The sequence below is a fragment of the Seriola aureovittata genome, chromosome 9 (assembly GCF_021018895.1).
Source record: "Seriola aureovittata isolate HTS-2021-v1 ecotype China chromosome 9, ASM2101889v1, whole genome shotgun sequence".
In the NCBI taxonomy this organism is placed as follows: Eukaryota; Metazoa; Chordata; class Actinopteri; order Carangiformes; family Carangidae; genus Seriola; species Seriola aureovittata.
The window spans coordinates 20,590,483-20,617,557 of NC_079372.1; the positions used below are offsets into that span (position 1 = coordinate 20,590,483).

The window sequence follows — 27,075 nt, forward strand, 5'->3', positions numbered from 1 at the left end:
TTAATATAAATGTCATAAAATTAGGCAGCGAACAGGAAGGGTGATCAAAAGTCCTTGGCCCCCTCCCTCTTCAATTACAGTGAGAAAAGCCTGAAAACGGTGAGGAGTGAGAAAGAGAACGTTCAGTGGAAGTCCAGAGAAAATGTCTATTTTAGCCTCATTATGAAGTCAAGACAAAATGACTGCTGCTGTTTTAGGGCTTTAGTGTTTTTTAATAATTTCACTGCAAACACTTGAATTATTCTGTTTTTGTGGAGCTGTTTGTGTTTCATGCAAATATTTTAACTTAATAATGTCCTTTAAACTCACAGTCGCACAACAGACGCCGCTCGAATGTCGTGAAATAGCGTCAGTGGTACAAGAAATCCAACAGACCCGGTGATTAGAACCGATAAAAACACTGAATTAAAGCAGTTTCACATTAAAAGTCAGTGTTTGACTGACGCTCTTCAGGACAGGACGTCTCCAGAGGTTGGGAGCTCAGCTGTCGAACATTTCCTCAACTTGTTTCTCTGATAACTTCAGATCCAGACGTCCGACGACTAAAATCCTTCATCTCGTTCAAATAACAAGCTGAAGACCACCAAGGTGTAAAAAGTGTATGTGACTTTAAAACTAGATAAAAGATATTGTTGAGCTTCTGTCAGACAAAGACACTGACACGTGATAATACAGGATATGATGTCATTGACAGGCGACCAATGAAACGGAGCGGTACAATAGTAAAATCACAGATTTCTCTGGTTTGAGAAATGATGGAAACATTTGAACACAACTTAATATATATATATATATATATATATATATATATATATATATATATATATATATATACAGATCCAGTCATATTCAGACATTTTAATGTGGGAAAGTTACAGATTATAAGTTTAATTTCCATAATAACTGTGTAATACCATAATTCCACTGTCCACTTAATATATATAGGCAATTCCAATGTCCTTTTCATATTGAAACAGAGAAACCCCTCGGACCTCACGCCGCAACAAAAATGCCTACAGATGTAGGTTTTAATATTAGTGGTATAAACATAGAGTGTGCATTGCGGTGACTGACGGGTACATACTGGAAGTGAAATTAAATGGCAGGATGTAACTGTCTTGTCAGCGTTGTTGTGATCTCTTCATTTTCTCTTGATTGGGAGGTGAGTGTGAGACCACCTGTGAGTCAGAATGACGGCTTGATATTGGATCCTGGAGGAAATCAGTCGCCACTACTAACTGAAAGCTGATTTTTCCAACTGGATGCACATTGTTATATCAATAAGCAGACTGTGTCCCATCAGGGCAGAGGAACAGAATCACTTTTCAAAGCAAAGCTGTGCTGCTTAACTGCTGCAGAAAACTTTCCTTTGCCTTCACAACACATTAACCCGTGTCTGTCTCATATCGGCCCCTAGGCGAGATGCAATTACCACGCCAACGGCACAGCGATGGATTGCTGATGAAATGAAACTATTATTGAAGGAGAGGTGCTTCACTTTGTCTCTGTCTCTTGCTCTCGTCTCTCCCGCTTTGTCTTTGAGGATGTTTATAGATAAATTACGTTCAATTTCCATCTGATTAATGCAAACTCAGATTGGGAGAAACTCCTTAAACTGATTATCTTAATCAAAGTGAGGTGATAATCAGAGCTCAAGTCACCCTGATTTATTGCAGATTATATTCAGTTCAATTAAAAAAAAAAAAAAGACTTTGTCCCTGAAGGGGGAATTTAAGAGGTTTTACAAACAACTGAGGAAAGAGGTCACAAATCTCATAACACACGTCTGTAGTTTGAGGCCTCATTTTCTATATCACCTGAATCAGTTAAACTTCCTCCAGACATGTTTTAAAATCCTCTGCTATGATTCATATTTAGTTTAATTTGGTTTTCAAACATGAAGTGAAGAAACTGGGTGTGAAGCTCATCTCCTCTTAATTCCTGATTGAGAAATCTGGATCAGACTAGCAGGCGTATCAGAACAGTTAGCTAGTTAGCGTCTATTCAGAACAGTTGGTGTAGTTAGCATCTTTTCAGAATGGTTTGTGTAGTTAGCATCTTTTCAGAACAGTTAGCTAGTTAGCGTCTATTCAGAACAGTTGGTGTAGTTAGCATCTTTTCAGAATGGTTTGTGTAGTTAGCATCTTTTCAGAACAGTTAGCTAGTTAGCATCTTTTCAGAATGGTTAGTGCAGTTAGCATCTTTTCAGAATGGTTAGTGCAGTTAGCATCTTTTCAGAACAGTTAGCTAGTTAGGATCTTTTCGGAACAGTTGGTGTAGTTGGCATCTTTTCAGAACAGTAAGCTAGTTAGCATCTTTGCAGAATGGTTTGTGTAGTTAGCATCTTTTTCAGAACAGTTGGCGTAGTTAGCATCTTTTCAGAAGATTTAGCTAGTTTGCATCTTTTATTTGTTCATGTTGTTTGTTAGCTTGTAACTGGCAGTGGCTGACACAGTGTTAGCGGTTGTGGTAATGCTAACTCTCTCTCTTTCTATCTGTATTGATACGGTGTCAAGTGTATTTAGCCCCGCCCCCCATCCCCACAAGTTGACTGGATTGGTCCCTTAGATTTGTGATGTATGAAACCCTGACTCTGTCATTGGTACACTGAAACACTGAGTCATGGTGTTAACTCATCATATGTGGCGTGTGACATAAAACTTATCATATGGACGTTAAAAGGTCAAACACTTGATTTTCATCTGAGAGTCTTTAAGAAAACATTGCATCACCAGAGTAACTGCTGAGATGTGGGACGGTTTGATCAACAGTCTCTCAGTCAGTACGTTTGAACGCTTGTTGGTTGCATTTATTCTTAATTTGTTATATTGGATCATTGTTCTGATCCACCCACGTAGCATGAAGTGGCTAGGTGTCAGTTGGATTGAAGAGAAGTATTATTTGGTACCTGAGGACGTCACTGTAGCATGTTCGGTCTCAGCAGAGTTGCATATTAAAATTTTAATGAAACCTCCTTTCACAGTTTTAACTGTAACGGCCAAACGAGTCGACGTCCAAATTCTACAATAAATTCATAACAAAATATGTCCGAGCTCAACACTGAGGAGCTGCTTTGGCTCTGCTTCTTTTCTTGTTCTTCGCCACCCAAAAGCTGCTGCACATGCACACAATGCCAGGATAATTGAGATGTATTACACTGAAAAATGCATAACCGCTGCAAAGACAGCGTATGCATTATGTATGTCTGTGGTTGTGCGCACAAACACACACACACGCTCAGTCCTCAGTCTTCAGTGTGTTGTGATATACATTCAGAGCATCTGGCACCCAGCTGTTTGATGGCCTCTTTGTGTGGGCTTTCTTTCCATTGTGGCGTCGTGTCGGCCTCCAGGCTCACGCTCACAAGTTTCAAAAACTCACGAGTTAAAACTGTCACAGGTGAACCGCGTGAGATCGGCTCCTTTTTATGACAGTGTTGACGTCTTCCGCTTTGAGCAGTCAGACAGAAGCATGACAAACATGCAACCAGACACGGTAGAGAGAGGAGACGGCACACGTACAATCGTTTCCTGTAATTGTGTCACATGGTTGCTCCAACCCCCACCCCCTCTTTAGGAGAGTCTGTTCACTGCAATGAGACAAGTGAATGTGATCACAGTTTATGGCGTATTAAATACTGGATCAGTTTTTCACAAGCCAAATGAGCTCTATTGGAAACCTGTCTCTGTCTCAGCAACAAACTCTCTGACACACAGATCTCTCTTCTCTTCTGTCGGTTCTGGTTCCGACCCTAACCCTGACCCTATATGTGCAACCATGAATTAAAAGTTAAAACTGAAATACAACTTGTATATCTTTGCTTAATAATACTATTATTGTTATTATTGAACTGTTAGATATAAGCTAGCAGATAAAAAAACGAGCAGCAAAATCAGGCGTAAATTGAAACTGTAACTAGTGTTGTATTTGATTGTACAAGAAACAAGAAATCAAGGCCACGCCCACTTGGGAGACAGGAAGTCTAATTTTTTTACCATTGGCGCAGCTTGTAATGTGTCATCTTTTGTTGTAGAGAATCTTCGATGCAACTCCGTGAAACCACGTGTTCTGTGAGTTACATACTAACTTATCATATCAACCAGCTAACGGACAAATCATCTGCTGCTGCTGCTGCTGCTGCAGTGTCTCTCTATTTCAATACTGCCAGGAATCAGAGTATCAGTGTGCATCTGTGTCTCGCAGCGTGTTTGTCTGATCCGGTGTCATGTTAGAGTGAACCTCAGGGAGAGACGGACCTCACTGCTAATTGTGAACTCAGAGCGTTGATGTGGAAATGACAGTTGGCTCATAACATGTCTGTGTTAAATACAGACCTGTGGCCGACATTTATTATTGTCTTTACTGTGGAATCACTTGATAGGCAGAATTATTTTGTCTCTGAACTGTCAAAAAAAATCAAAAAGCGCAAATTCAGCTTCTAAAATTGTTCAGTAGCTGATTAATGACTAAATCAATTATCAACTTACAAAATATTCAGCTGTTTGTTTCATCCATCCTATTCAGGACTGTGAGGAGGGGGCCAGTGGCGTCTGAGCTCAATATGACACATTTGTGCTTCTTCATTCCTCCTAATTATAATATTTTATACATATTCAAGATCATATTTTAATATTTCTTAGAAAAGAATACTCATTATTTCACATGTGCGTTGTTCCCGCCACTGCGGGTCGGAGTCACGGCTCTCAATAACTGAATGAGATCAGTGTGTGTGTTTTCACTGCATGAACGGACTCACTGTGACTCATGAACACTGGAGGCAACCAGCACAAATGCAGGTCATTACTGTACGTAGTCCCAGCCCCATATGGCATGTGCATATCATGACCGTGATCATCTCATGTTCTCTGTGTGTGTGTGCGTGTGTGTGTGTATGTGTGTGTGCGTGTGTGTGTGTGTGCGTGGGACATCAATGTCAAACAAGGATGCTGTTAGTGTCAGGAGGCAGAGAGGATGGAAAGCAAATTTCTCTCTCTCTCGCTCTATCCCTCTCTCTCACAGACGTAGATAGTGAAGCGGATTGTGAATCTTCAAGGTTCCAGCTCGACTGTGATCCAGTATTATCATTGATACATCAGACGATGGTCTGTGACGGCCTGTTGCGCCTGTTTCACCGTCTAGATCGAAAAAAAACTTAGAAATGCAAAGCTTCAGAGCACACTCGAAAAGTTGTCAAAGTTCCCAGGCTGCTAAAGTGAAATGTCTCCTCACATTATGTCAGACGCAGTAAACACACACACACACACACACACACACACACACACACACACACTCAAAAACACACACACTTTATCGTCAGAATCTGATGGTTCAGAGTCTCCTCGTTAAATTACCCATTCACTTATTCATTCATTGTATTCATGATATCACCCTCTGATTGACACCAGCCAGTTTAGAGAAAATAGTTTTGTTGGTCGTCGGGCAGTTTTTCTCATTGTGGCTGTGATTCAGTGTTTTCACTGTTTCACTGCACATTTATTTGGTCACTTACTTTCTTTTCTTTAACTTATAAACTGCTCCTCTTCCCCTGCAGACATGACGACAGCTGATCTCAGTCTAAGTGGAAAATCTGACGTGTGATTTGACGATTTTAATCACATTATTGTGACACAGAAGGTTTTTATATAAAGCTGTAGTTGACATTAGAGGTTGGACAGTGATCATGTACTTATTTAAACAGAATGGAGATATATGTGTGTAAGTAAATGTGTCGTGCAGAACTGATTCGTCCCGTCTCATTCGTTTTTTTTTTGTCTTTATGTTTTTCTGTCCGTCCCTTTCTCGTGTACGTCGTGTCTCGGGAACGCCTCAAGGGAATCTCTTCAAATTTTGCACAAATGTTCTTTTGGACTCAAGCATGAACTTATTAGAATTTGGTGGTCAAAGGTCAAAGGTCAAAGGCCAAGGTGACCTAGGAAAAAACAACAACATATTTTTGGCCATAACTTAATTAATACGCTAATTATACAGAATTCCACACTTGTGTCTAATAAAATAAAATAATGAAGTGAGAGTCAGTGAGATCGACTACACTGAAAGCATTTATCAGACATGACTGTGAACATGGCTGTGGACTGAGAGTTGATTGGCTGGTGGAGGAGTAGAACTGTGAGGTGGTGATTCTGGTCTTGTGTTGTGACACTGGTTTTGTTTTGGTTGGAAACCAGGTACGTAATTGACACAGAGGAAGTTCATGACAGCTCGCTACCGCGTGTCTGTGTTGTATTTGTTGACTGCAGACTCTTGTGTTTCCCCTCCCACTCACTGTTGACAGTGACAGCGCAGGACAACAAAAGGAGCAGCTCTTTTGGTTATTGTGGAGAATCCGACAGCTTTCCCGCTCTAGAGAAGCTCATGTTGGGTGTTATCAGTTAAAAGGCCTTTAGCAAACATTTGCTTTTTGCCTCACTTAAGTTATTTATTTAATTATTTTATTAAAGTTTGCACAATTTCCATGTCAGTGGAGGCTGGTGCAAGCAACCGCAGTGCCGCCATGGTTACCGTTAGCTTAACATTCCCTCAGGGCTGCTACCACATGCTAACTGCTGCATTGGCATTGGGTACAACCCCCCCCTTCACACTCTCAGTCAGCAAGGTGTTATGAAGTCCACTAAACACTCAGCATGAAGCACAACTGAATACAGTTTCCCTGCGAACACGAGAGCCAACAAAACACAATCCAGCCACAAGCATTAGCCCACGCTGCTGATGCTTCCAGAGAAGAGAGAAAAATTATTTTATGCTTTATTCTAACCTATTACTCTTTTATATATTTTGATCTTCCTCCTATTGCTGAACCAAAACCAAAGCAGGAGCCTCCTCCTCCTCCTCCTCGGTCTCTGTGCACCAGCCTCCTCCATTTCATTAATCTGTGTCAGCTGTTCACACCTAGGTCTCAATTGAAGTTTAATGAGTTGTAGCCAGGGGTGGCTGCGACTCTCTGGCCATAGTTGTAACCGTAGACTATCCTCCAGTGGATCATTAAAACGGCTCAAAGGATCACAGCCCCCCCCCTCGACTCTGGAGGAAATCCATAGAACCGGCTGCAGTTGTGAAGCCATAAACATCTGCAGAGACTCAACAGGACGATTCACCCTGAACACATCTCAGTTAGTTTGTGTCGATGACTCTTGATGCTGCTCTCACAGCTCTCTGGCCATCATACAGGAGGTGTCAGAGGAGGAGGAGGAGGAGGAGGAGGAGGTGGGTGGGTGGGTGTGGAGTGGGTTATTGCTGTGGTGCCTCCAGATGCTTGCTGATTGTTCCCGGTGATTGTGCAGCTAGTAACTGCAGCCCCACTATACTCGACACAGATGGAGCCGTCAGCTCCATTATGGATATGAGATGATTAAACCCGCAGTGAGTGAAGCCACTGCTGATGACTCGGGTCGTGTCAGACGGTCTGAGGATCGCAGGGTTAAAATGTTACGACGGAGACACGGTACCGAAGACGCGGTGAGGCCTGACAGATGCGTCCCGTGGACGTTAGTGGACGTTCACAATAAAAGATGACACCCAGAGCGGGTAGTTAAAACACAGAGATCCATCTGGCAGCAATTCACCTCGCAGCGTCAAGGGGAGCGGAGGGTTAAACGAATGGAGTAAATAAGTAAGTCTCTACATCCACCGCAGAGCGAAGTGAGCACATGTAAAATGTATGTTAAGTGTCTCAGGAATCTATTTTTAAAGCAGCGAGCTCAGTGAACATTGTAATGCAGTGTTCTGACCTGTGCTGGACCTGTAGAGGCGTTAACAACACAAGCCTCTTCAACGGAGAGAGAGAGACACACACACAGAGACACAGAGAAACCACTTTTCCCCAACGGTTACCATGGCAATCCAATAAATTCGCCATTACTCTCTGTATTGACTCTCAATAAAGTGGGTAAAAATGAATCTCCTTTTCTCGAGCGTTAAATCTGGACTTAAATGCTGATGCCTGGTGACAGGCGTGCAGAGTCAAACCCTCTCTCCCTGATTTACAGAGAACTCAGCCAAGAGGAGATGAAAGGGCCAGAACGAGCAGATGCCGTTTTTACTTTCTGTTTCTCTGCTGCTCAGCTCTTTCTTCATGGCTCGACACATCTGCCTCGAGCAAGAGCAGTGCAGATGTTGACTGAGACACTATTTTGGATACGGGAGATTATTCTGTTAATCAGAAGTGATAGGACAGAATTTTAATCTGATATGACCCCCCCCGACCCCCCCTTTCAAACTCACTTCACTTCACTTATTTTAGCTTTTGAGAGATTTTCAGTTTTACTGTCACGTGACAGGAAAGAGACGGATACGTTTCCTTAATTTCATATTTTAATTTAAGGGCATTAAAAATAAGAAATTGTAAGAATTTATAAATGAATGAATAATCTGTCAGTAAATATGTCAGATTAAAAACTGACAACATCTGGTTTTCTTCTTCCTATTAGCTAATCGATTTAGCTTAGTCATTTAGCCTTTTCATTCACACTCTGGGCGTCCGTGTCGATAAAACCCACTGGTAAGGTCTCCAACCAATCAGAGAGCTTCTTACATCCCATGCCCAATTAGGTCGTTTAGCCTGTTTTCATCAGCTTGAAAAAGGAAAATGAAATTAACGAGTGAATCCGGGGAATGTATTCCCATTTCTTTAAAAATGCCTCAGTCATGAATTAATAATTGTATTTATAAATAGTTTATTTAATGAGAGTTTAATGCTGTTTTTGTAAATACATTTTTCAATCTGAAGTATTTATCAATTTTTATAAATAATTTTAAAAATGTTATTGCCTATTAAAATATGAAATTAAGGAAATGCCTTGTTACTCTTCCTGTGACGTCCACATGATGTGATTCAGATTCACCTGCTTCAACTGTTCAGCTCAGCTTTTATTTAGTAAAAAAAAAAAAAAACACTTCCTGTCAGCGACACGACAGCACACGGATTTCAGGACGGTGGATTGAAGCTGCCTTCGTAGTGAAGCCATTTCACACCCACCTGAAAACTGCAGTGGTTTTCATTTGTCTGTTGTTAACAGGAAGAGCTGCTGTTTGTTCCCCACTGTTCCTGCCACAGACAAGTGTCGCCTCCTGGATCCTCCGGCTGACACCTCCTTTTTTTTTGGCCCATTCAGCCATTTGCCATCCAGCCGGACTGAATTATGCAGCGATGACTTTGACATTGAGGGAAAAGGCATGTCGAGTAATTGTCTCTGATCTCTCCCTCTTCAACTTTCCCCTCCTCTCTCTCTCTCTCTCTCTCTCTCTCTCTCTCTCACTCATCACCCTCTTCTTCAATAAGTGTTTTAGATTGCTCGGTGACTCTGTGGAAATCAGCCCAGATTGACACTTTGACACCGGCGTTAATTGGCAATTCCTAACTATCAGCAGGCCGCCTCTGACAGAAGTCTTCCCCCCGACCCGTCCGGCTCAGGTGTCTGGCTGTGTGTGTGTGTGTGTGTGTGTGTGTGTGTGTGGTAGTGAAGTGGTCAGCCTCGTCTGTTTCACAAACTAGGGGCCTTTCCCACATTTTCAGGAGCTTTTAAACCAACGCTGAGTGGGTGTGGGCGCCATTAGCCCTAAATGGCTCTTTGCAACGGAAATGTGATCGGGCTTAACGCACACACACACACACACACACACACACACACACACACACACACACACACACACACGCACACACACACACAAACTAAAGACTTGCCACTGACAATAACTGGTGTATGCTTAAAAATGAGTCACTCTCTGTCCTCATCATTCGTCCAGCTTCGCCTCTTTGTGCTTTTGTTTCAGAACACAAACCGCCCGCGGTTTAGATGTCACATGATTCGCCATGTAAATTACAAATAGACAATTCAGGAATTCAACAAGGTCAGAAACTGTAAACAAACTGTAAATGGATGCGTTTGTCTTTGGCTCATTTGTCATTGTAACATGGTCTCAAGAACAATATCATCTTCATCTTGTTATTGCAGGATGCCACGACGTTATGACAACTTATATACGGTCAAATACCATAAGTGTATTGACAGATATTATTAAGCACAGGTTGTAAATAATGAAATGAATGATGGCTGAATCCCATTTAGCTGGTATCCTGGTATTGAGCATGCTGCCTCACTGTAAGAGCTTTCAATCAAGAGCCTAAATTTAATTATATAAACAAACTGCAAAAAAAAGAAAAATTACGAAAATTAATATTCAATTCTGGCGCTTGCCCGAGTGACGGATAGTAGTCACACAACCGTCACTTTCATTGATTTGAAAATGCAATGTAGGTCAAGCTGAAACGAGTGAATAATTCAACGAGCGTGTAGTAACGATCGCAGAGAGTTCACAACCCGACTCAGCTGCAGAGAGAGAGAGAGACTTACACTCCCAGCAAACTCAAAACGCTCCGTCTGAAAAACCCAGTGGCGGGGTGAATTCTGGGAGCTCGAGATAAAAGTTGTCTGCAAGCTACGTCGCTAGCTGCAGTTAGCCTAGCATCCCAACACCAGCACCAGTGAGACGGCACATCCTGAAAAACGTCTCTCGTTTTGGTTTGATCCCGCCTTAGACTCTGACAGACGTCTTAATAACATATAATACAAAACTAATAATTATAATAAAGAGACTAATAATGACACGAATAGTAAGAACTGTAGCAGTGGGTGTTGAGCAGGAGAGACGAGAAACTACAGGAGAGAGAAGACGGCGAGTTAGAAACCTGCATTAATGGGATATGAATGAATGCAGATGGAGAGGGAGAGGAGGAGACGGCAGCTCTGTGCATCATGGGAAGTCCCCCGGCAGTTTAAGCTTATAGCAGCACAACTCGGGAGATGGTTCAAGGTGAGACTGAGACGGACCTGACTATAAGCTTCATCAAAAGCCTCCTCTGAAACACAGAGCGGGCGTCTGCCTCCCAGACCCGGACTGGAAGATGGTCCCACAGCAGAGGAGCACCGATAGCTGAAGGCTCTGCCTCCCATCGGGGAAACCAGCAGTGAGCCTCCGTTGTGGGAGCGCAGTTCCCTAGTGGGGTAATAAAGTCCTACGAGCTCTGCAAGATATGATGGGGCCCGGCCATTCAGGGCTTTGTAGGTGAGGAGGAGGATTTCATATTGTATTCTGGATTTTACAGGGAAGCCAGTGAAGTGAAACTAACACAGTGGAGATCTGATCTTTTGTTCTTGGTTCCTGTCAGTAGTTGTGCTGCAGCTCTGTGGATCAGCTGGAGAGTCTTGCACAAACAACCCCTCAAAATTAACACCTTTGGTTAAGAGACCTGCAGCCACCTGCATCCTCTTTCTTTCATTTTCATATATTCATATTTTAGTTTAAGCGGTTTGCACACGGCAGCGGCGGCGGCTGCTGCTGATCATTTTAACCACTAAAGGACAAACTGAGCGAAGCAGGTACGGAGATAAATACAGCAACAGTGTAATGTGTTTCACAAACACAGCACTAATTACCACTTGACAGCTCAAGAAATGAGTTGAGCTACAGATATAATCCACATTTCTCTGACTGTAGTGATGAAGGTTCAGGTTTGAGCTCACAGCTGCAGAAAAGGATTTTCTTTTGCCACTTTGGGGCAGAAACAAAACAAAATGCTGTCATTTAATCAACCTGTTAACGCCCAGTATTCACTCTTCTTCTAGTGCTGTTTGTGTGTCCACCGACTGCACACAGTGGGATTATGTGAGTGCATATTTTTTTAATGCATTCAGTCTGAAAATACCAGGATAATGTGATGTGACAATTTAAAAAGAGAGAAAAACCCACGCTCGGTAATTTTTAAAAAGGTGATACACACCAGACTTTACCTGCCACACACACATTTATTGTTTTAAATCTTTTATTAAAAGTAGAAAGAGGAGATTTTATCTAACTGCTCTGCTTTTCTCTGACATGTTCATCAAACTGTCATGGCCAAAAAATCTCATTTATTCCTGGCTGGGAGCGCCGATGGCGGCTCTAATCCTGCCGCCACAGAGGTCACAAGCGAGCCGTCCCCTCCTCCGAATCCCTTTCTATCACTTCCTTCCTTCCGTCTCTTTCTCTCTCTCTCTTTCTCTCTCTCTATCTATCTCCCTCTCAGCCTCTCTTTGTTTGGCAGTGATTTGACCAAACAAAACCCTAACTGTGGTATCTCTAAAGCAAGGTGACTGCCAAAGGTGATTTTTCAACCCGACTGCCAGGATACAATGAGTTTTAGATAGCCAGGCCAAATTTCCCTCCCTCCAACTGGCAGTTGTGGATGAAAATAGAACTGGCCTCTGCTCTCAGATTTGTCACCCATGTCATTATCTGCTCTATTATCCCCACAACCTTTAATCATACTGCCCTGAAAATGAGGTTATAATGGACTCAGTGTTGGTGTTTGTGTTTCGGGACCTCGCGTTCTGGGGTTTTAATTGGTTTCATTAAAAGAGCTGCACCGGGGAAAAGTTTGCATATTTTTTGGCTTTGGCTCCAAAATCTCAATGAGCGGTTTAGACTTAAACACCCTGAAAACATGAAACACGGCGTCAGTGAGCTACACGCAGCGCGCTCGTGTTTCCAGACTGAGCTACTGGATTCCTCTGGTGTCAGACGGCCACGGCTGTGATTGTGTATTTCTGTTACACGACGTGAACACAAGTTTTTTCATTATATCGGGCGAGAAAGTGACTTCCTGTCAAATAGACACTGAAACAACTGGGAACATATTTTTCAAGTTCAAACAAAGTGTGAAAATGTATACATAGTGTTTAACTTAGCGTCACAGTATATCCCATTTTAACATTAAATATTTAAGTTGAGTTGATGCAAACATTATAGGTTTTGTTCCTACTCAAAGATTTTAAATTACACAAACAAAGTAATGAAGCTGTACTCCAAATTTAATGTTGCTTTTACAAATTGTTATTTAAATATGTGTATTAGAAAATAATAAGTTATCACAGAAAATTGTGATAATTTTATGTTAAAACAGCAAAACGTTTTTGTGTTCAGCAAAACACTGCAATTCTTGTTGTAATTACATGTTTTTGTTGTGTAAGGTGAACACAAATTACCATATGGACATAAAAACACTTAGTACATATTTTTACTTTTATTTTTGTAGTTCATTGAACTATCAAAATATATGCTCAGTGAACCAAAGGATGTGTCGTCAATTGGCCTGGAACTAATTAGGCTAAATCGGCTTCATACGAGTAAAATAAACTCAAAACTCAAAAACTGTCAACTCAACATAAAAAATGTATGTCAAGCCAACAAGGGATGAGTGTTTGTGTCAGGTGAACATCAAACTTTTATTTTACTTTGCGTTTAAAGCGTGGTGTGTTCACTGACATCAAGTTCACTCTGACATTAATGTAAAAAGAAACAATTCTCAGCAGAGACTTCAGCTATTGATCAGGGTCAGGGGGGAGAGCTGCGTTATACCTGAACTCGGACAGGTGTTAATTTGTAACTGAACACCTTCAACTTAACAGCCTTGATGTCAGCTGGAGAACAGGCAGAGAGAGAGAGAGAGCGAGAGAGAGGGAGGGGATATGAGAGAAATGCAAATGACTTGCCAGATAAGTTAATGTGCCTTTGCCGTGGTAACAGGGCTGTGATTGCGCAGGTAAGGTAAGGCTTCCCTGAGCCGGCCAAAGATATCATTAATCCAAGGCTGACCCAGGGACCGCCTCCTGCGCGGCGCCGGCCACAGAGGTTTATTATCCAGGAGGAGGCGCCGGGAGAGACCATGTGCTCCTCCAGAGTGACTGATCAGCACTTCCTTTTTTTTTGAGCTCTTCCCCAAGACAAATTGTCGTCGATCAGCAGCGAGGCAGCTGGCTGATGAAGAGGTGAGATGTGGAAGGCCCACGTGGGCATTTTCATCATGACGCCTGTTTTTTTTTTCCTCCCCTCCTCCTGCAGCATGTCACCTGCTGCATTGTGTCATTGTGTCCTGGTCGCTCTCATGCTCTATCACTCACACACACACACACACACACACACACACACACACACACACACACACACACACAGCACATTAACCATACTGTGCGGCGCAACAGACTTGCACTAATCCCCAATTTAGACATGTACAGCGCAGTTTTGTTTGTGGATTACTGTCCTCTGGCAAAAAGTGAGAGATCAGCACACACGGGGAGTCTTAAGAGTTTAAATAAGAACAATGCTTTTTGTATTTTAGTCATAGAGAACAGAGGGAGCGGGGAAGAGAACATTTGGTCCACAGTCATATCTGTAGTCTGGTTAAGGTGCATTCAGAGTAACTCACTCTTCTGTGGATTAGCAAAGTGAGGCTTTAAACCCTGATACCTGGAGGATGTGACAAAAGTGTGTGGGATTATGAACGCAGAGGAGGAGGAAGGACTTTTCTTTCTCTACTGACTCTTCAGTGTTTACAAAATGTAGAGGATCCAGTCTGCAGGAGGTTTCACCATTTTCTCACCCGGCGTTCCTGTTGTGCTTTTGATAGTGTGATAATTATGTTTCAATTTCTTCTGATAATAAATCCAATAACGAATCATTTCTGTGAGCGGGCGGACGAGTGCAAGCAGATCTTCAGCAGCGCGGTGCATCATTAACATCACCAGTCTGCGGTATGTGCTGTGGAGAGGCTGCAGCTGGAGGTGTTCACTGTTCACTGTGGTTCACATGTTTAGTTTAGAGTTTTTTGCATTAGCATAGAAATAATGAAATAAATCATTCCAATCTCCAAGGAGAATTTCAGCTCCTTTCAGTGAATTGTTTTTGGTTTTCAGGGCCACAAACTTTTATCAGCCTTATTTCCAGACACAGTTAGCAGCTAGCAGGTGAACGCAGCGGAGCATTTGGTTGGTGGAGACCAGAAAGGTCCCAAAGAGAGTGAATATTTGACTTCCACTCAGTTGCTGGATGTGTAAACAGGCGACTGTTTTCTGGCGTGTTCGCATGTTCTTTAAAGATGATAATACTAATACATGATATTGTATTTTCAGCTTGTTCCACTGCCCCCAAGTGGCTGAAAACTCACCTAATGCAGCTTTAAATAAGAACCTTAAGATCCTTTGTCATGTAAAACAGATTAGTGGTATAGTTTGAAAACTAGTTGTGAGTTGTGCGAGGACTGTTGTAGCATTTAGTTTCCTTGTGATCAATTATGTACTATAGGTTTGTCACATTAAGCTCGGGTTAACATAAATGTGATCTTTGACATTCTCCTGATTGTCTTATTGTCTACTCACAGCACTTCCTGTACCGTGCCTCCTTTTTTTTTTAAAAAGCAGTCTTCTGACTTCCTGTCAGCATCATCTCTTGATCAAGTATTTTATTTGATTCACCACATGAAATAGTTTGCTCTCATTTAATGTTAAAATAAAAGCCTCAGGGCAAAATCTACAGATAGAGACCACTGAGGGGAATAAAGGTTATAAAAAAACATACTGGCTCTTAGTGTGTGGGGCTGGTGGAGGAGTCACTCACCAACAGTGAAGGTCTGTTTTAGTTTGGACTTAATAAACATAGGAATAATACATAAAATACAGCGCATTAATTTGGGTTTATTTCCTTCTTTTAAAGACATAAGAATAACATAATAAAGTTTTATAAAAACTTGGAGGAAACTTGGACTCAGTCATCCATTACAGTTGGCTGTACTGTAATGGAATAATTCATGTCACTCTTCAATTATGAATGATGATGTCATCAATAGTTACTGAAGAGCAAAATTTGTTCTGCGTGGTCACCCTGAGCTGCCTGCGACGCCTCAGGTGAGTTCTCACAGGAAGGAAGTGCACGACTGGAGTGAAAACATTTCCTTTGCAACCAGATTTTAATCCTCTCTCTCTTTCTCTCTCTCTCTCTCTCTCTCTCTCTCTCTCGTGTTTATTTCTGTGTTTGTGCAGGTTTGGCAGTTCACCAGATAATTACAATCACTGTGTCTCTCATTATGGTTATCGCAGCCTTGATCACAACACTCGTCCTTAAAAACTGGTAGGAAAGATTCCTTTACTTTGTCACACATAAAGACGCTCACGTGGCCGCAGGCCGCCAGAGGTACAAGGTATGATTTTATGTTTGTTTCTTGTCTTTGGTGCGTGTTTTTGTAGCTGTGCACAGTCGGGAAATGGTCGCCACAATAGCCATCAGCGCAAGATCCACCAGCAGGAAGAGAGCTGCCAGAACCTGACGGACTTCACCCCGGCCCGGGTGCCCAGCAAGGTGGACATATTCACTGCCTACAACGACAGCCTGCAGTGCTCGCACGAGTGCGTTCGGACGGCTGTGCCCATCTACACCGATGAGATGATTCAGCAGACGCCCGTCTACAAGACGGCTTACAACGGGAACAGGTATGCCGGTGCAGGAGGGTGGATGTCAGCACTGGAAATCCATACTGCTGAGCGCTGTAATGACGCTGCTGCTGTCCACTACAGAGATGATCATAACTGTTATCCTCAAGTTATCAGAGTCTAATGGCCCAAGTGTTATTGAGCAGCGGCGCCTGATCAATTCAGATTGTGTTAAGAAATCAATATCTACTGTTTTTTCATTGATATATATTTTTTAAAAGCCATTAAAAAAAAGCTGATAATATAAACAGATGAGAAACACAGTCAGCCTCAGTGTGAGGGTTTGCGTCATCGCTTGTTGTCCATCGGCTCCTTCCTCGTCCGTCCGTCCGACACCTGGAGAGCTGCCTGAACGCCACACGCTCCGGCTCCCAGGCGCTTTGTGGCTGTTGTGTAATGACTCGGTTTATAGATGCAGGGAAATGGGATGTGAAGTCTTCACAGTGCTGATCTCTCTGACGGCATTTCAAATGGCAGACATGAGATATATATATTTATATATATTTATATGCTGCATATATTTTGAAAACTGAACTTACATCATTTCAGTAAATTGTCAGCTGATGCGTTTGCTTCTTTAAACACAGGACAGGTGTGGTTTATAGGTACTCAAGTACAACACTACATTTATACGAAGTGCTCTTACTTTGAAGCAGAGCTTTAAGTCAGTGGAATAGATTGTATTTTATTTTGAAAAAATGTGACAGACCGTACACTGGGTTGATCACAGGAGAAAAACCAATCACAGCCCACTCCTCCACTGTCAGCCATGTTTGACCCTGTCGATGTTGTGACAATGGAGACGTTAGATAAAGATGAGGCAGAATATTCTTCAGAGAGACCGTGGTCTGATCTGAAGTCTGTGTTTGAAGGTTTACAATTAAGCTTTTTACTCTACAGGTTCAACAGTCAGTCAGTCAGTCAGTCAGTCAGTCAGCAGATTCTGTGATGGAGTCATATTTGACCTGGAGGATCTAAACTCTGACTCCAGTAATGAAGTTGTGTACTTTGTCCACCTCTGGGGATAATTCATCAGGTGTAAACAGCTCAGAGTGTCTGAATTTATTGATTTAAAGTCATGGAGCGATGGACCAACCTCCTACGAGAGGCGGAGGTCTCAGTATGTGATTACGTCCCGTCACCGGCGGTACGGCGCCGACCGCGGCACCGAAAGGATGACGAAGGGAGGAGGACGTTTTAAAGTCCGAGATGAACCTGCATCATATATCCGCCGGTTTCCCGTGCTAACGTCTCGCCTGTTACTCTGTCGCTCCGCAGGCCCTCCCCCACCGAAAGACAACTCATTCCTGTGGCCTTCGTGTCAGAGAAATGGTTCGAGATCTCCTGTTGACGAGCTGAAGGCCTTGTTCACTTCCTGTGGGTGGAGGAGACTCCCTGAAATCACGCTCTGGTGGGTAATGCGCAGCTTTGTCCCCCCCTCGCAAAAATCATCATGTGAGCCATAGCCACCTCCATCCCCGTGGTGACGCTGCCCCACTTTGGGAATAGAGGGGGGAACTTGGCATATGTTTGTTATTTGTGACATGATTAAGCTCCTTCTCCATCTCGTGTGCAGCCATGAGAAAAGGTTTAGAAATCCACGTCTGTGCAGAATCAGAGGTCTGTAGTCCAGATAAGAGACTCATTATGTACGTATCAGTATTAATAAACTACACGCTCACAGTTAATGATTTCACTCTCTCATATCTGAAACGGTTTCATTAATATTCATACGGCCCCTCTCATTCTTACACCAACAGCACGTTGTTTTGAACATTTCACAGTATAGAAGCACTTTCACTTGACTCGTGACACGTTTTTATGCACGGCTAATGTATGCCAGAACGGCCTGCATTTGAAATTCAAAGCGTGAAAGTTAAGCACATGCTCCGGTCCCACAGTGTTGCTGGAGGCCCGGGGGGAGGTGTATCGTCTGCTATTGACCCAGATTTTTTAAAAAGGAATAGATCGCCTGCAGGTAGCGCACTGAGAGGACAGCGCCTCTCCGTCGTCTGGACACACATTAGTCTCAGTCAGCTCGGCTCTCCGCGGCGAGCTCCCTGTGTTGTTGTCTTAAGAGACATAAGATTCCTTATTATCTCAACAGACCTAATGTATTTCTCATTCTCACACTGGCATAACGGCAGCCCTTAGAAATACAGATTCTCAATACAGCCTTTCATCTGGTGTGAGAAAGGCACTGGGTTGCATGATTTTCAGGCCAGAGCCGGATACCAGCCCCCCCTCCACCCCCCTCTCTAAAATCAGTGAAAAGTAGGCTAGCTTTGAAAATCCCATCTGTGTGACAGTGATTGTTTTCCTCTGCGCTGGGCCTCACAATGAGGGATAATTGTGATTTTGTTCTCTGCAGGATCCAGTCGGAAACAAGAAACACACAAAACAGCTTCTTTTGTAAAGTGGTGTGATCACTCTTTGGACACTGGTGAAGATTATTTATTTTTCTAGAGATGACGAGCAGAGCGGCCGTGGCGCTGCCAACAAACGCATTTCCAGGAAACGTACGGTCATTTAGATATAGATTATATATAGGTATATTTACAGGACGTGTGGGACGAGACTGTGGTCGTCGCAGATGTCTCAAGGAAAAAAAAAAAAATTTGACATGTGAAAGAGGAACCCGAGGAGCTGCTGCGGGTGGAAGATGAACTGTATTTATGAACAATGTGCCAATAATGCCACTATGTGCCACAACCTGGATAGAAGGACATTTCAACAACAACTGATGGACTAAACAAAGAGCGCTATATTAACCCTGTATTGACTCCAACTGCATTCTTTATTTTATTTTATTTTTTGTTTTATTTTTTTTTTTTTTTTTTTTAAAGAAATGTGAAAGTTAAAAAATGCTACAGATGTATTTGAATTTGTTTTGAAATAGTTTTAAGAAATGTGTTGCAAAAGAGTCTTAAAGATATTTATATGAAGCACTATCGTATCAGTGGGAGAGGAGAGAGGATGAGGGCAGAACTCAAACAGAACCGGTACATGCTTTATTGAACAGTTGATTTTAAAACATCGTTTCTACAGGTCCCATTTTAACGACAGAATAGTTATGTCTATTTTTTTAAACACAGTAGATTCTGCCACAGCCCGGAACAGTAGAGGTGGGATTCACCGCTGTTAATTAAACACTCCACACCTGAGCTGAGACGATCACAGAGAAAAGAGAAATCTGAATACACCTGGTGCAAGACAAACCAACGCCTGCTCCAAATGCTGATTGTATGAGATTCTAAAAATGATTTGGGTTTTAACAGGAAATTACTCATCACTCCACTGAATCCCACGGCGGCAAACTCACGTACAGGTGGAGAGAGGACGGCGCCGACAGGCTGCGAGGAGCTGGACAGGACACTCACACTGCCTCAGGTCTGTCAAGCTCTTTTGCGCACTATGTGTTGGTCTCGGTCTCAGCAGCTGCTCGGGATCAATTCTAATGACTGGTCACGGATTCACGTCCGAGCTGCAACACCGACAGATTAAAAATTGGAGCTTTCACATTGAAATAATTCACGGGATGATTTGCATAGATAGGAAAGAGATTGTACAAATGAATCCCCGCACACGTCTCGCAAGATCGGCTCACTCTTCACTAATTATTTTTGAAACCTAAAAGTCTGAATTCAGAGTCAGGAAGTCAAGAAGAGCGAGAGCGTGGAGGTTTTTCAGGCCGATACTGAAGAGGATGGAGCTGTGACGCCATCAGCATCGTGTGTTTTTAAATGCAGGACGTAAGCGGGGAGGAATTCCCCCTCACTGAATGTGTGATAAGGGGTTAGTTGACTCTCTCCAGAGCCACATCCACTCAATACTCGGAGCGTCACGGCATTTCAGCGAGTGTTGTTGGAGGGGTGGGTGGGAGAGGGGTAAAGGAAGCCGAGCGAAAAGACGAAACGTACCTGTGAGAAACTTTAATTTCGTTCTTTCAAATAGCGAAAAACACTCCGTCAGTGTATTGTTGAAGTAAGGGGATTATGATAAGCCAGTCAGCCGCTGCCAAATTGGTTTAAACTATCTCTTAAGTCAAGGTGAGGGACCTCCGTGGTCAGGGAGGAAGGTAAAGCTCTCCCGAGAGCTTTCTTGCACCAATAACTTTATTATCAACCTCAAGCTCTGAGACACAGATTACCTTTGTGCTACGAAGCTTTTGAGGAAGCCGCCTCTGAATCTACCTTTTATTGTGCTATGGGTTTGTACAAAAGCACAAAATACAATTCTGTAATTGTAAATGTTTCTGGCTGCAGACAGCAATATGTACAGATTAAAAAAGGTGGAGTTTTATTGCGTGTCGACAGCGGAGCTCCGGCGATTCACTTAAGTGGGGGTTATTTTGTTTTAAAAGGCTCGTACTCGCTTCCTTAAGAGGACGGAAGGAAACAGGTTGTCCCGCTGAGACCCGCATCTATAAATGTGAGCCATTCAGGAGGCGCCAAGACGGCCCAGGATAAAACACTGTGGTGCAAAGAAAACAAAAAAACAACAAAAAAAAACTGCTTTTTGCCCATTCACAACATGAAAACCAACTCTCATGAATGACCCATACCAGTCCAGCCTCTCGTGCGTGTCAGGCTGCGGAGTTACTTCTTTGACATAACATATATTTTTTTGAATGAAGAGTGTTATCTTACTAGTCAGAGGGTTACAAAAACTTACTGTATATTATACACGTGTAAATGTATTTTCTATATATTTGCTTCTATTTGTGTACAGGTGTGTTCTATTTTTCAAGACCTTTTCCCATTTTTGGGGAGGTTTCAGCTAGGTCGGGGATAGTGTCTTTGTTTACATGTGTAACTACGGTATTTCTTTCAAAAACACAAAACTAACCTTGTGCCAAGCTTCCTACCTGCACTTTCAAGCAGTACTTGTATTATATCTTTAGCTAACCAGTATAATACTTCAGTAGACGCTGCAATAGTTCAGATTTCCAGGCGGTATTGTCTGAAGGAAACAGATGCTGAGCGGGTCGACGAGGAGCCGCGATCACATGTTGGGCTCTGCTGTATGTTCATTGGTTGGCTGGGAAACCAACGACCTGCGGTTCTTTAAACATCATTTCCACACGAACTCTAAAAATCTACAGCGTTCCATCATCAACAGTAGCTGCCAAGAAACCAACTAAACTTGATCTAAACACTGGGTTGCATTCATCTTTCATGTCTCTCATTTGTGCTACAACTGCCCCGGAACATGTTGGAGGATTTTTATGTTTTATTTATTTTCACTTTCACTGTTAACGACTGCGAGAAACAGATATTAGCATTTATGAGCGTCATGAAATAATGAGGAGAAGACGTCTAAAGACAAGAGTGTGAAAGGGAAGATGGGATGTGAAGCTGATTTTTTTTTTTTTTAAATGCCAAGATGTGAGAAGCCACTCGCTGTTTTCACTGATCAAAGTTTTTAAGGGGTAATTCAGGTTTATTTCGACTGTAGCCGCGTTAGCAGCAGTTAAGCTGAAGTATCTGAATAATTATTACATGAGCTAAACCTCATGTCTTTTATCGCTGGACACATTTATTCACGTGTCGCATCAAAAACACTCAAACTGATCTGCAAACCAAAAGCGGATCAATACGATCATTGGACAAGTCATCACCTGAAGGCACAGACATGAAAACACAGCTGCGGATAAACCTCCATGAACCTGCTGAGTAAACCAGAGAAGAAGAAGAAGAAGACGCGCCTCAGTCAGGGATCAGTGGTAGCGTCACTGCATCATTCACTACACTTTATATTTCCAAAATGTAAACGAACATGGGCTGGACTCGCCGTATTCATGACAACATATTTTGTCTGCTGGAAAAGTTTCTGCTATCAGGAGAGTTGCTGTCACTGCACGTCGCCTGCAGCTGATCTGATGTAAACAAACTCATTTGAAACCAAGATGGCGAACACGGGAAACAATCCGCGTGTTTACCACCGTGAGCGTGTGCAGTACACTCCTCAGCGAGGTCCAGACGTACGATCAATCAATACTGAATAGTATTAAAAACAGCTAAACCTGAATTATCCTCGAAGCTTTCACAGTGGAGACCGTGTGAGTTTCCCTCCGTCACCCTGAAGCTTCAGGAACCTGAGGCCGCTGTCCGTCTGTGACGACGCCGGGTCTTTGAGCTTCTGTACAGCGTTTCATCAAAAGGTTCTTGTGTTTCTGCACAGATAACACTGAACCTGATCGTTGTAAAATATCAGTGTGAGCCCCATTGAAAACCCTTCTCTTTTTCTTCTTTACCTGATAAATGATTACGTGAGACTGATTTCTGATTCTTTAAAAACCTACAGCATCAATGTCAACGAAGGGAAACGGTGACATTTTGAATTTCGCTCTGTGTTTCCTGCTGTAAAGGGGGAAAAAAAGGCTTCAGGGCTTTTACTTCAGTTAGCCTTGAAGAGCTTGTTTGCATTGTTAGCGGCACTCAATAAAAACCACAGGGCGCTGCTCACTAAAAGCGATGCACTCCTGAAGGATGTTTAGACAAGGAAAAACGTAACCTGCAGCCATGATATATATTAGGAAACATTGGCGTAGATCAGCCTTCTTTCTTTTACCTCCGTCTGAAATCAAACTGATGTGTAAGGAAATGCCTTTACTGCTTTCTTGCCTTTTCAGTTTATATTTCAGGATAGCTGAGTGTTATAGCTAAGAGGGAGGAAAATGATTCCACTCTGCTGGTCACATTCGATTCAGGAGACATTACACAGGAAAAGGCAAGGGGGGATATTTGGGGTGTGTTGGTGGTGGTAGGAGCAGAGGTAGGGTGGGGGTGGGGGGGGCTTGCACCAAAGACTTGACATGCCTTTTTCACAACAAAATGAATATTTTGCGGTTCCCCGTTTATCCCTCTTCAGCAACCCGCAAAAAACCTACGCTCCCTTCAGCACAAACAAGCTATCAATCAGCGAAGGCTCTTCCTGTCACGACGAAGGATGCGCCGCGCGCTCGTTCGCAGGGACTGAGATTCCTGTTTGCATGTCAGACATACAGAGTGGAACTTATTGACATATGTGTTGTTTGAATTAGATGCTGGCTGAACATCCCTCCAAGGCCAAGGTTTGTTTTCTTTTCTTTTTCCAAATCATCGGAAGCATTTACGTGACGGGGGGAGGAGGGGTCAATGTGTCGACTGTGTGTAATCATGGCCTTAGGGTGTTTGTAGCCTAGAAACATGTTTCACAGCTGGCATTGATGCTAACGTGGTCGTGATATTAATTTGAAAGAAAAAAAAAGAAGAAGAAGACTACAGCAGGTTGCTCAAACAGCAGAGTGAGACTCAGCAGGAAGAGGAAAATATTTGATTTGCTAATGAAAAGTTAAACTCAGAGGAAAGGACAAGGTTTATCTTCACAGACGGATATGTATCTAACTGAATCCATTTTTTTTTTTTTTTTTTAAGCCATCAGAAAACTGTAGCTCCTCGCTCTGCTTCTCCTCATCGTTCCAGAAAAATCACGTACTGTGCGCTTACTGTATCTAAAGCGGAGGGCTCCGACTCTCCTCTCGGGTCATGTTTTTACTTTTCTATTCACAAGAGCTAAGGCACTGTCAGTGCTTATCAATACAGTCAAAGACTTGAAAAAAAAAAAAAAACAAGAAGAAGAAGAAGAAGAAAAACGACACTTGCAACATCTCAAATCTCCCATAATCCCTCTGCTAGATGGAGACTAGCTGTGTGACCCAAATCTGCCGTAGCGGCATTTGATTTGCACAGAGGACCTCGGACTCTGTGCGACGCCTTCAGAACCCAGCGTAGGGCCCGACGTGAGTGACACTGCGAGGAAATCTGGGAAGACGGGGAAACATCGATCCACAGCCGGTCGCTCCCGAAAATCATAAAAATTAATCAAAAAGGAGGTGAAAAAAAATTAAAAACACGACAACAACTAAAAAAAGGAAATATCATGCATACACTGTCAGTTTTAAGGGGTGAGGAAGTAGTATAGGATTTGTTTTTGTTTTCTGGGAGGGAGGGGTGGGGCTTTTCACATGGGGACACAGTGGTTTGTTCATTGACGCCGACTTACAATCACAATTCATATCTACCATGAAAGAACCTGACTCGAGTTGTGTTGTCGCCATAACAATGAAGAGTTTGTACTTTGTGACTCTTAAACTTTTTATATTTGTGTTTAATATATCAATGAGTACCTCTGTTAACTTTTGTATAAGACCTATGACTATAGTATATACAAACACACACACACACACACATGCACACACACACGCACACACCTCCACAAAAGGGACTCCAGTCTGTCTCTGTGACGGCTAAATGTTGTATAACTTTTATTTTGTGTCTTATGAACCACATCTCTTCCTTTTGTAGTTATTGGTAAACGTTTCGATTTCCAGGTGACTTTGATTTGGTTACTCTTGTACTACTAAGCTCTGTATTTGCAAGCACTGTAAATGCGATTCTCATTGGATTCGTCCTCTGTACATTTAGTACTCTGATGTTGCTATTAATAAAATGTAAAACAACATGGGCTTGTGCTATAGGGAGTTTGTTGGAGCGAGTCCGGGGGAGGGCGAGTGATCAGGGCAAACAGCACAAAATAAAAGATTTGAATATGAATTCAAGCTGTATGCGTTTGTTTGAACTCATTTCAAAGCATTTTAATCAAGAAATAATGATATTGTTAAATTGAAACATATGTATTTTTACTGCCAACAAATAGACTTTGACGGAGGCGATCCTTCGCAGCCCAACATATCCCAAGATTCATTGCACGCTGGTGATGAATCACTATAGAATCAATGATGGCTCCAAAGGCCACGCCTCCGTAGACCGATTCACTGACATCTCACACACGAGGACGTACATATTTTACCTATTTAATCATTTAACGTGGTTTTACGAGATAATAAAGTTGGTATCACAAATAAATTGAAGTTATCTCAGTGTAATGGTCTTAAAAAAAGAAGCATTAATATTATTCTTCTCTAAATGTGCTGATTACAATCATTAACACTTCTGTTCTGTTCGAGATCTGAATTATTACAACTATGTTATTATTTTGGTAGTTTTGGCCACGCTTACACCAAGTTAATCATCAAAGTTCCTCCAGTCTAAAGGTCTCTGTCCATGTGTAGATTGATTATAGATCAGGTCTAGGTTCTGTATTAATACTGTGAAAGTATCAAAGCCTCAGTCCACAGAGAAATGCACACAGCCTGTATTCAGAAACTGAGCCTTAAAACCAGCCGTCAGGACTTCTGGAACTTTGTGATGTCACAACAAAGCGGTCACCAAGCCCCGCCCACCTGGACCCACCAACCAAACCTTTACAGGATTTGGTTTCTCCAAGTGTTTTTACCTGAAATCTGCTGTATATTTCTATTGTATCAACTACACTGAGATGGTTTTTGGTTGATTACACTTCAAATACATCTTCTTATGGATCAACACTGCAAATAAAAAACACAGAAGAAGAAGAAAATATGGAGCTTTAAAGCCACAGTCAGAACGTTGTAAACAAGGTAGATCATGTAAAGTGCAATACATGAGAGGTACAGTAAAGCACAGAAGGTCAAAGTTCAACCAGGAAACTACTGTCTGCTTATTCACAACTGTCTGTATGTGTGTACGAGAGTCTGACTGACAGAGGAACATCTGATGCTATAACGATATAACAGAGCTCCTAACTGTCGCCTCCTTCACTGACAGAAACGAGCCTGGCACCACGATCCGTCTGGATTAAACGCCCCAAAATGAGCAGTGACACATTTGCAGGGAGAGCCATAAGTGAACCTCAAAAAAACCTGATTAAGGTGTGAAATGTCTTCTCAGCTGGCTTTTTTCTTCCTATCCGGAGCAGTCAACCATTAATAATAAGCATTGATTAAAGCTTTGCCAGCGCAGCCCGTTCTGTTTATTATTCCCTCCGCCGCGGTTTTTTTGTAAGGCTGTGGTGAAGAATCCAAAGTTACAGCCTCACTTCGCTTCATGGCAGCTCACGTGGAAATAGTCCAAAGTCCTCCACTCTGATCCGAACTGAAATATCTCAACAGCCACTGGATGCTGCGCCACTCGTCTTTGGAGAAAAACCCTCGGTATCTCGGAGGAAAACCTCGGCGCTCTGAAGGATTGATTGTGATTCTTGCTCATCGTGACTGATGCCGTTTCACTTTATTTGACGCATTTTAATCTGGAATTACAGCGTCACACCGTTTACAGTCGTTTTACTATTTTACTAATTCCTGTGATTCTGACGCCGAACGCTGGAACAGGCGCGGGACGGGATGCTACTATGTTTTCCCAGGTTTATAGTTAAACGCAATCAGTGGTGTCTGACACGGGGGACAAACAAACAAATGGATGGAGGCGGTTCCACACACACACACACACACACACACACACACACACACACACACACACACACACACACAGCTGATTCCATTGATGAGACAATAAATGTTAATTTCCCCAAGCAGCCGGTTAGTGTTTTTCCATTTAACAACCCATCTTCAGATCACTCTCTCTCTCTCCCTTGTCGTTTCCTCTCTGTCTCGCCCGTGCTCTCCCTCTCACGCTGTCTGGGTGTTTTCGGGATCACCTGGAGATACAGTTCTCCTCTCCTGTTTGACGAATCGGCACAGGCAGAATGAGTCCTCCACTGTGCACCCTAAAGCCCGGCTCTGTCCTCTGGGTGGAGGTGGGGGGGTGGGGGCCTGCCAGGCCGCATTAGCATGAGACCGCTTGGATTGGTCCATACTGACTGTGACAAGCCTGGACCCCCC

The 27,075-nt window shown here is 42.7% G+C and overlaps 1 protein-coding gene across 1 annotated transcript in view; it reads left to right on the forward strand.

Annotated features, from left to right (window-relative positions):
• The window catches only part of ajap1 (adherens junctions associated protein 1), a 52,554-nt gene extending 27,644 nt beyond the window's left edge, over positions 1-24,910 (forward strand). Inside the window, exons 3-6 of the mRNA XM_056385813.1 lie at positions 15,867-15,954; positions 16,071-16,313; positions 17,592-17,724; positions 18,685-24,910. Coding sequence (XP_056241788.1) covers positions 15,867-15,954; positions 16,071-16,313; positions 17,592-17,664 — 404 coding nt within the window. The 3' untranslated portion in view covers positions 17,665-17,724; positions 18,685-24,910. The remainder of the gene's footprint in view (positions 1-15,866; positions 15,955-16,070; positions 16,314-17,591; positions 17,725-18,684) is intronic.
• Positions 24,911-27,075: the final 2,165 nt, after the last annotated feature.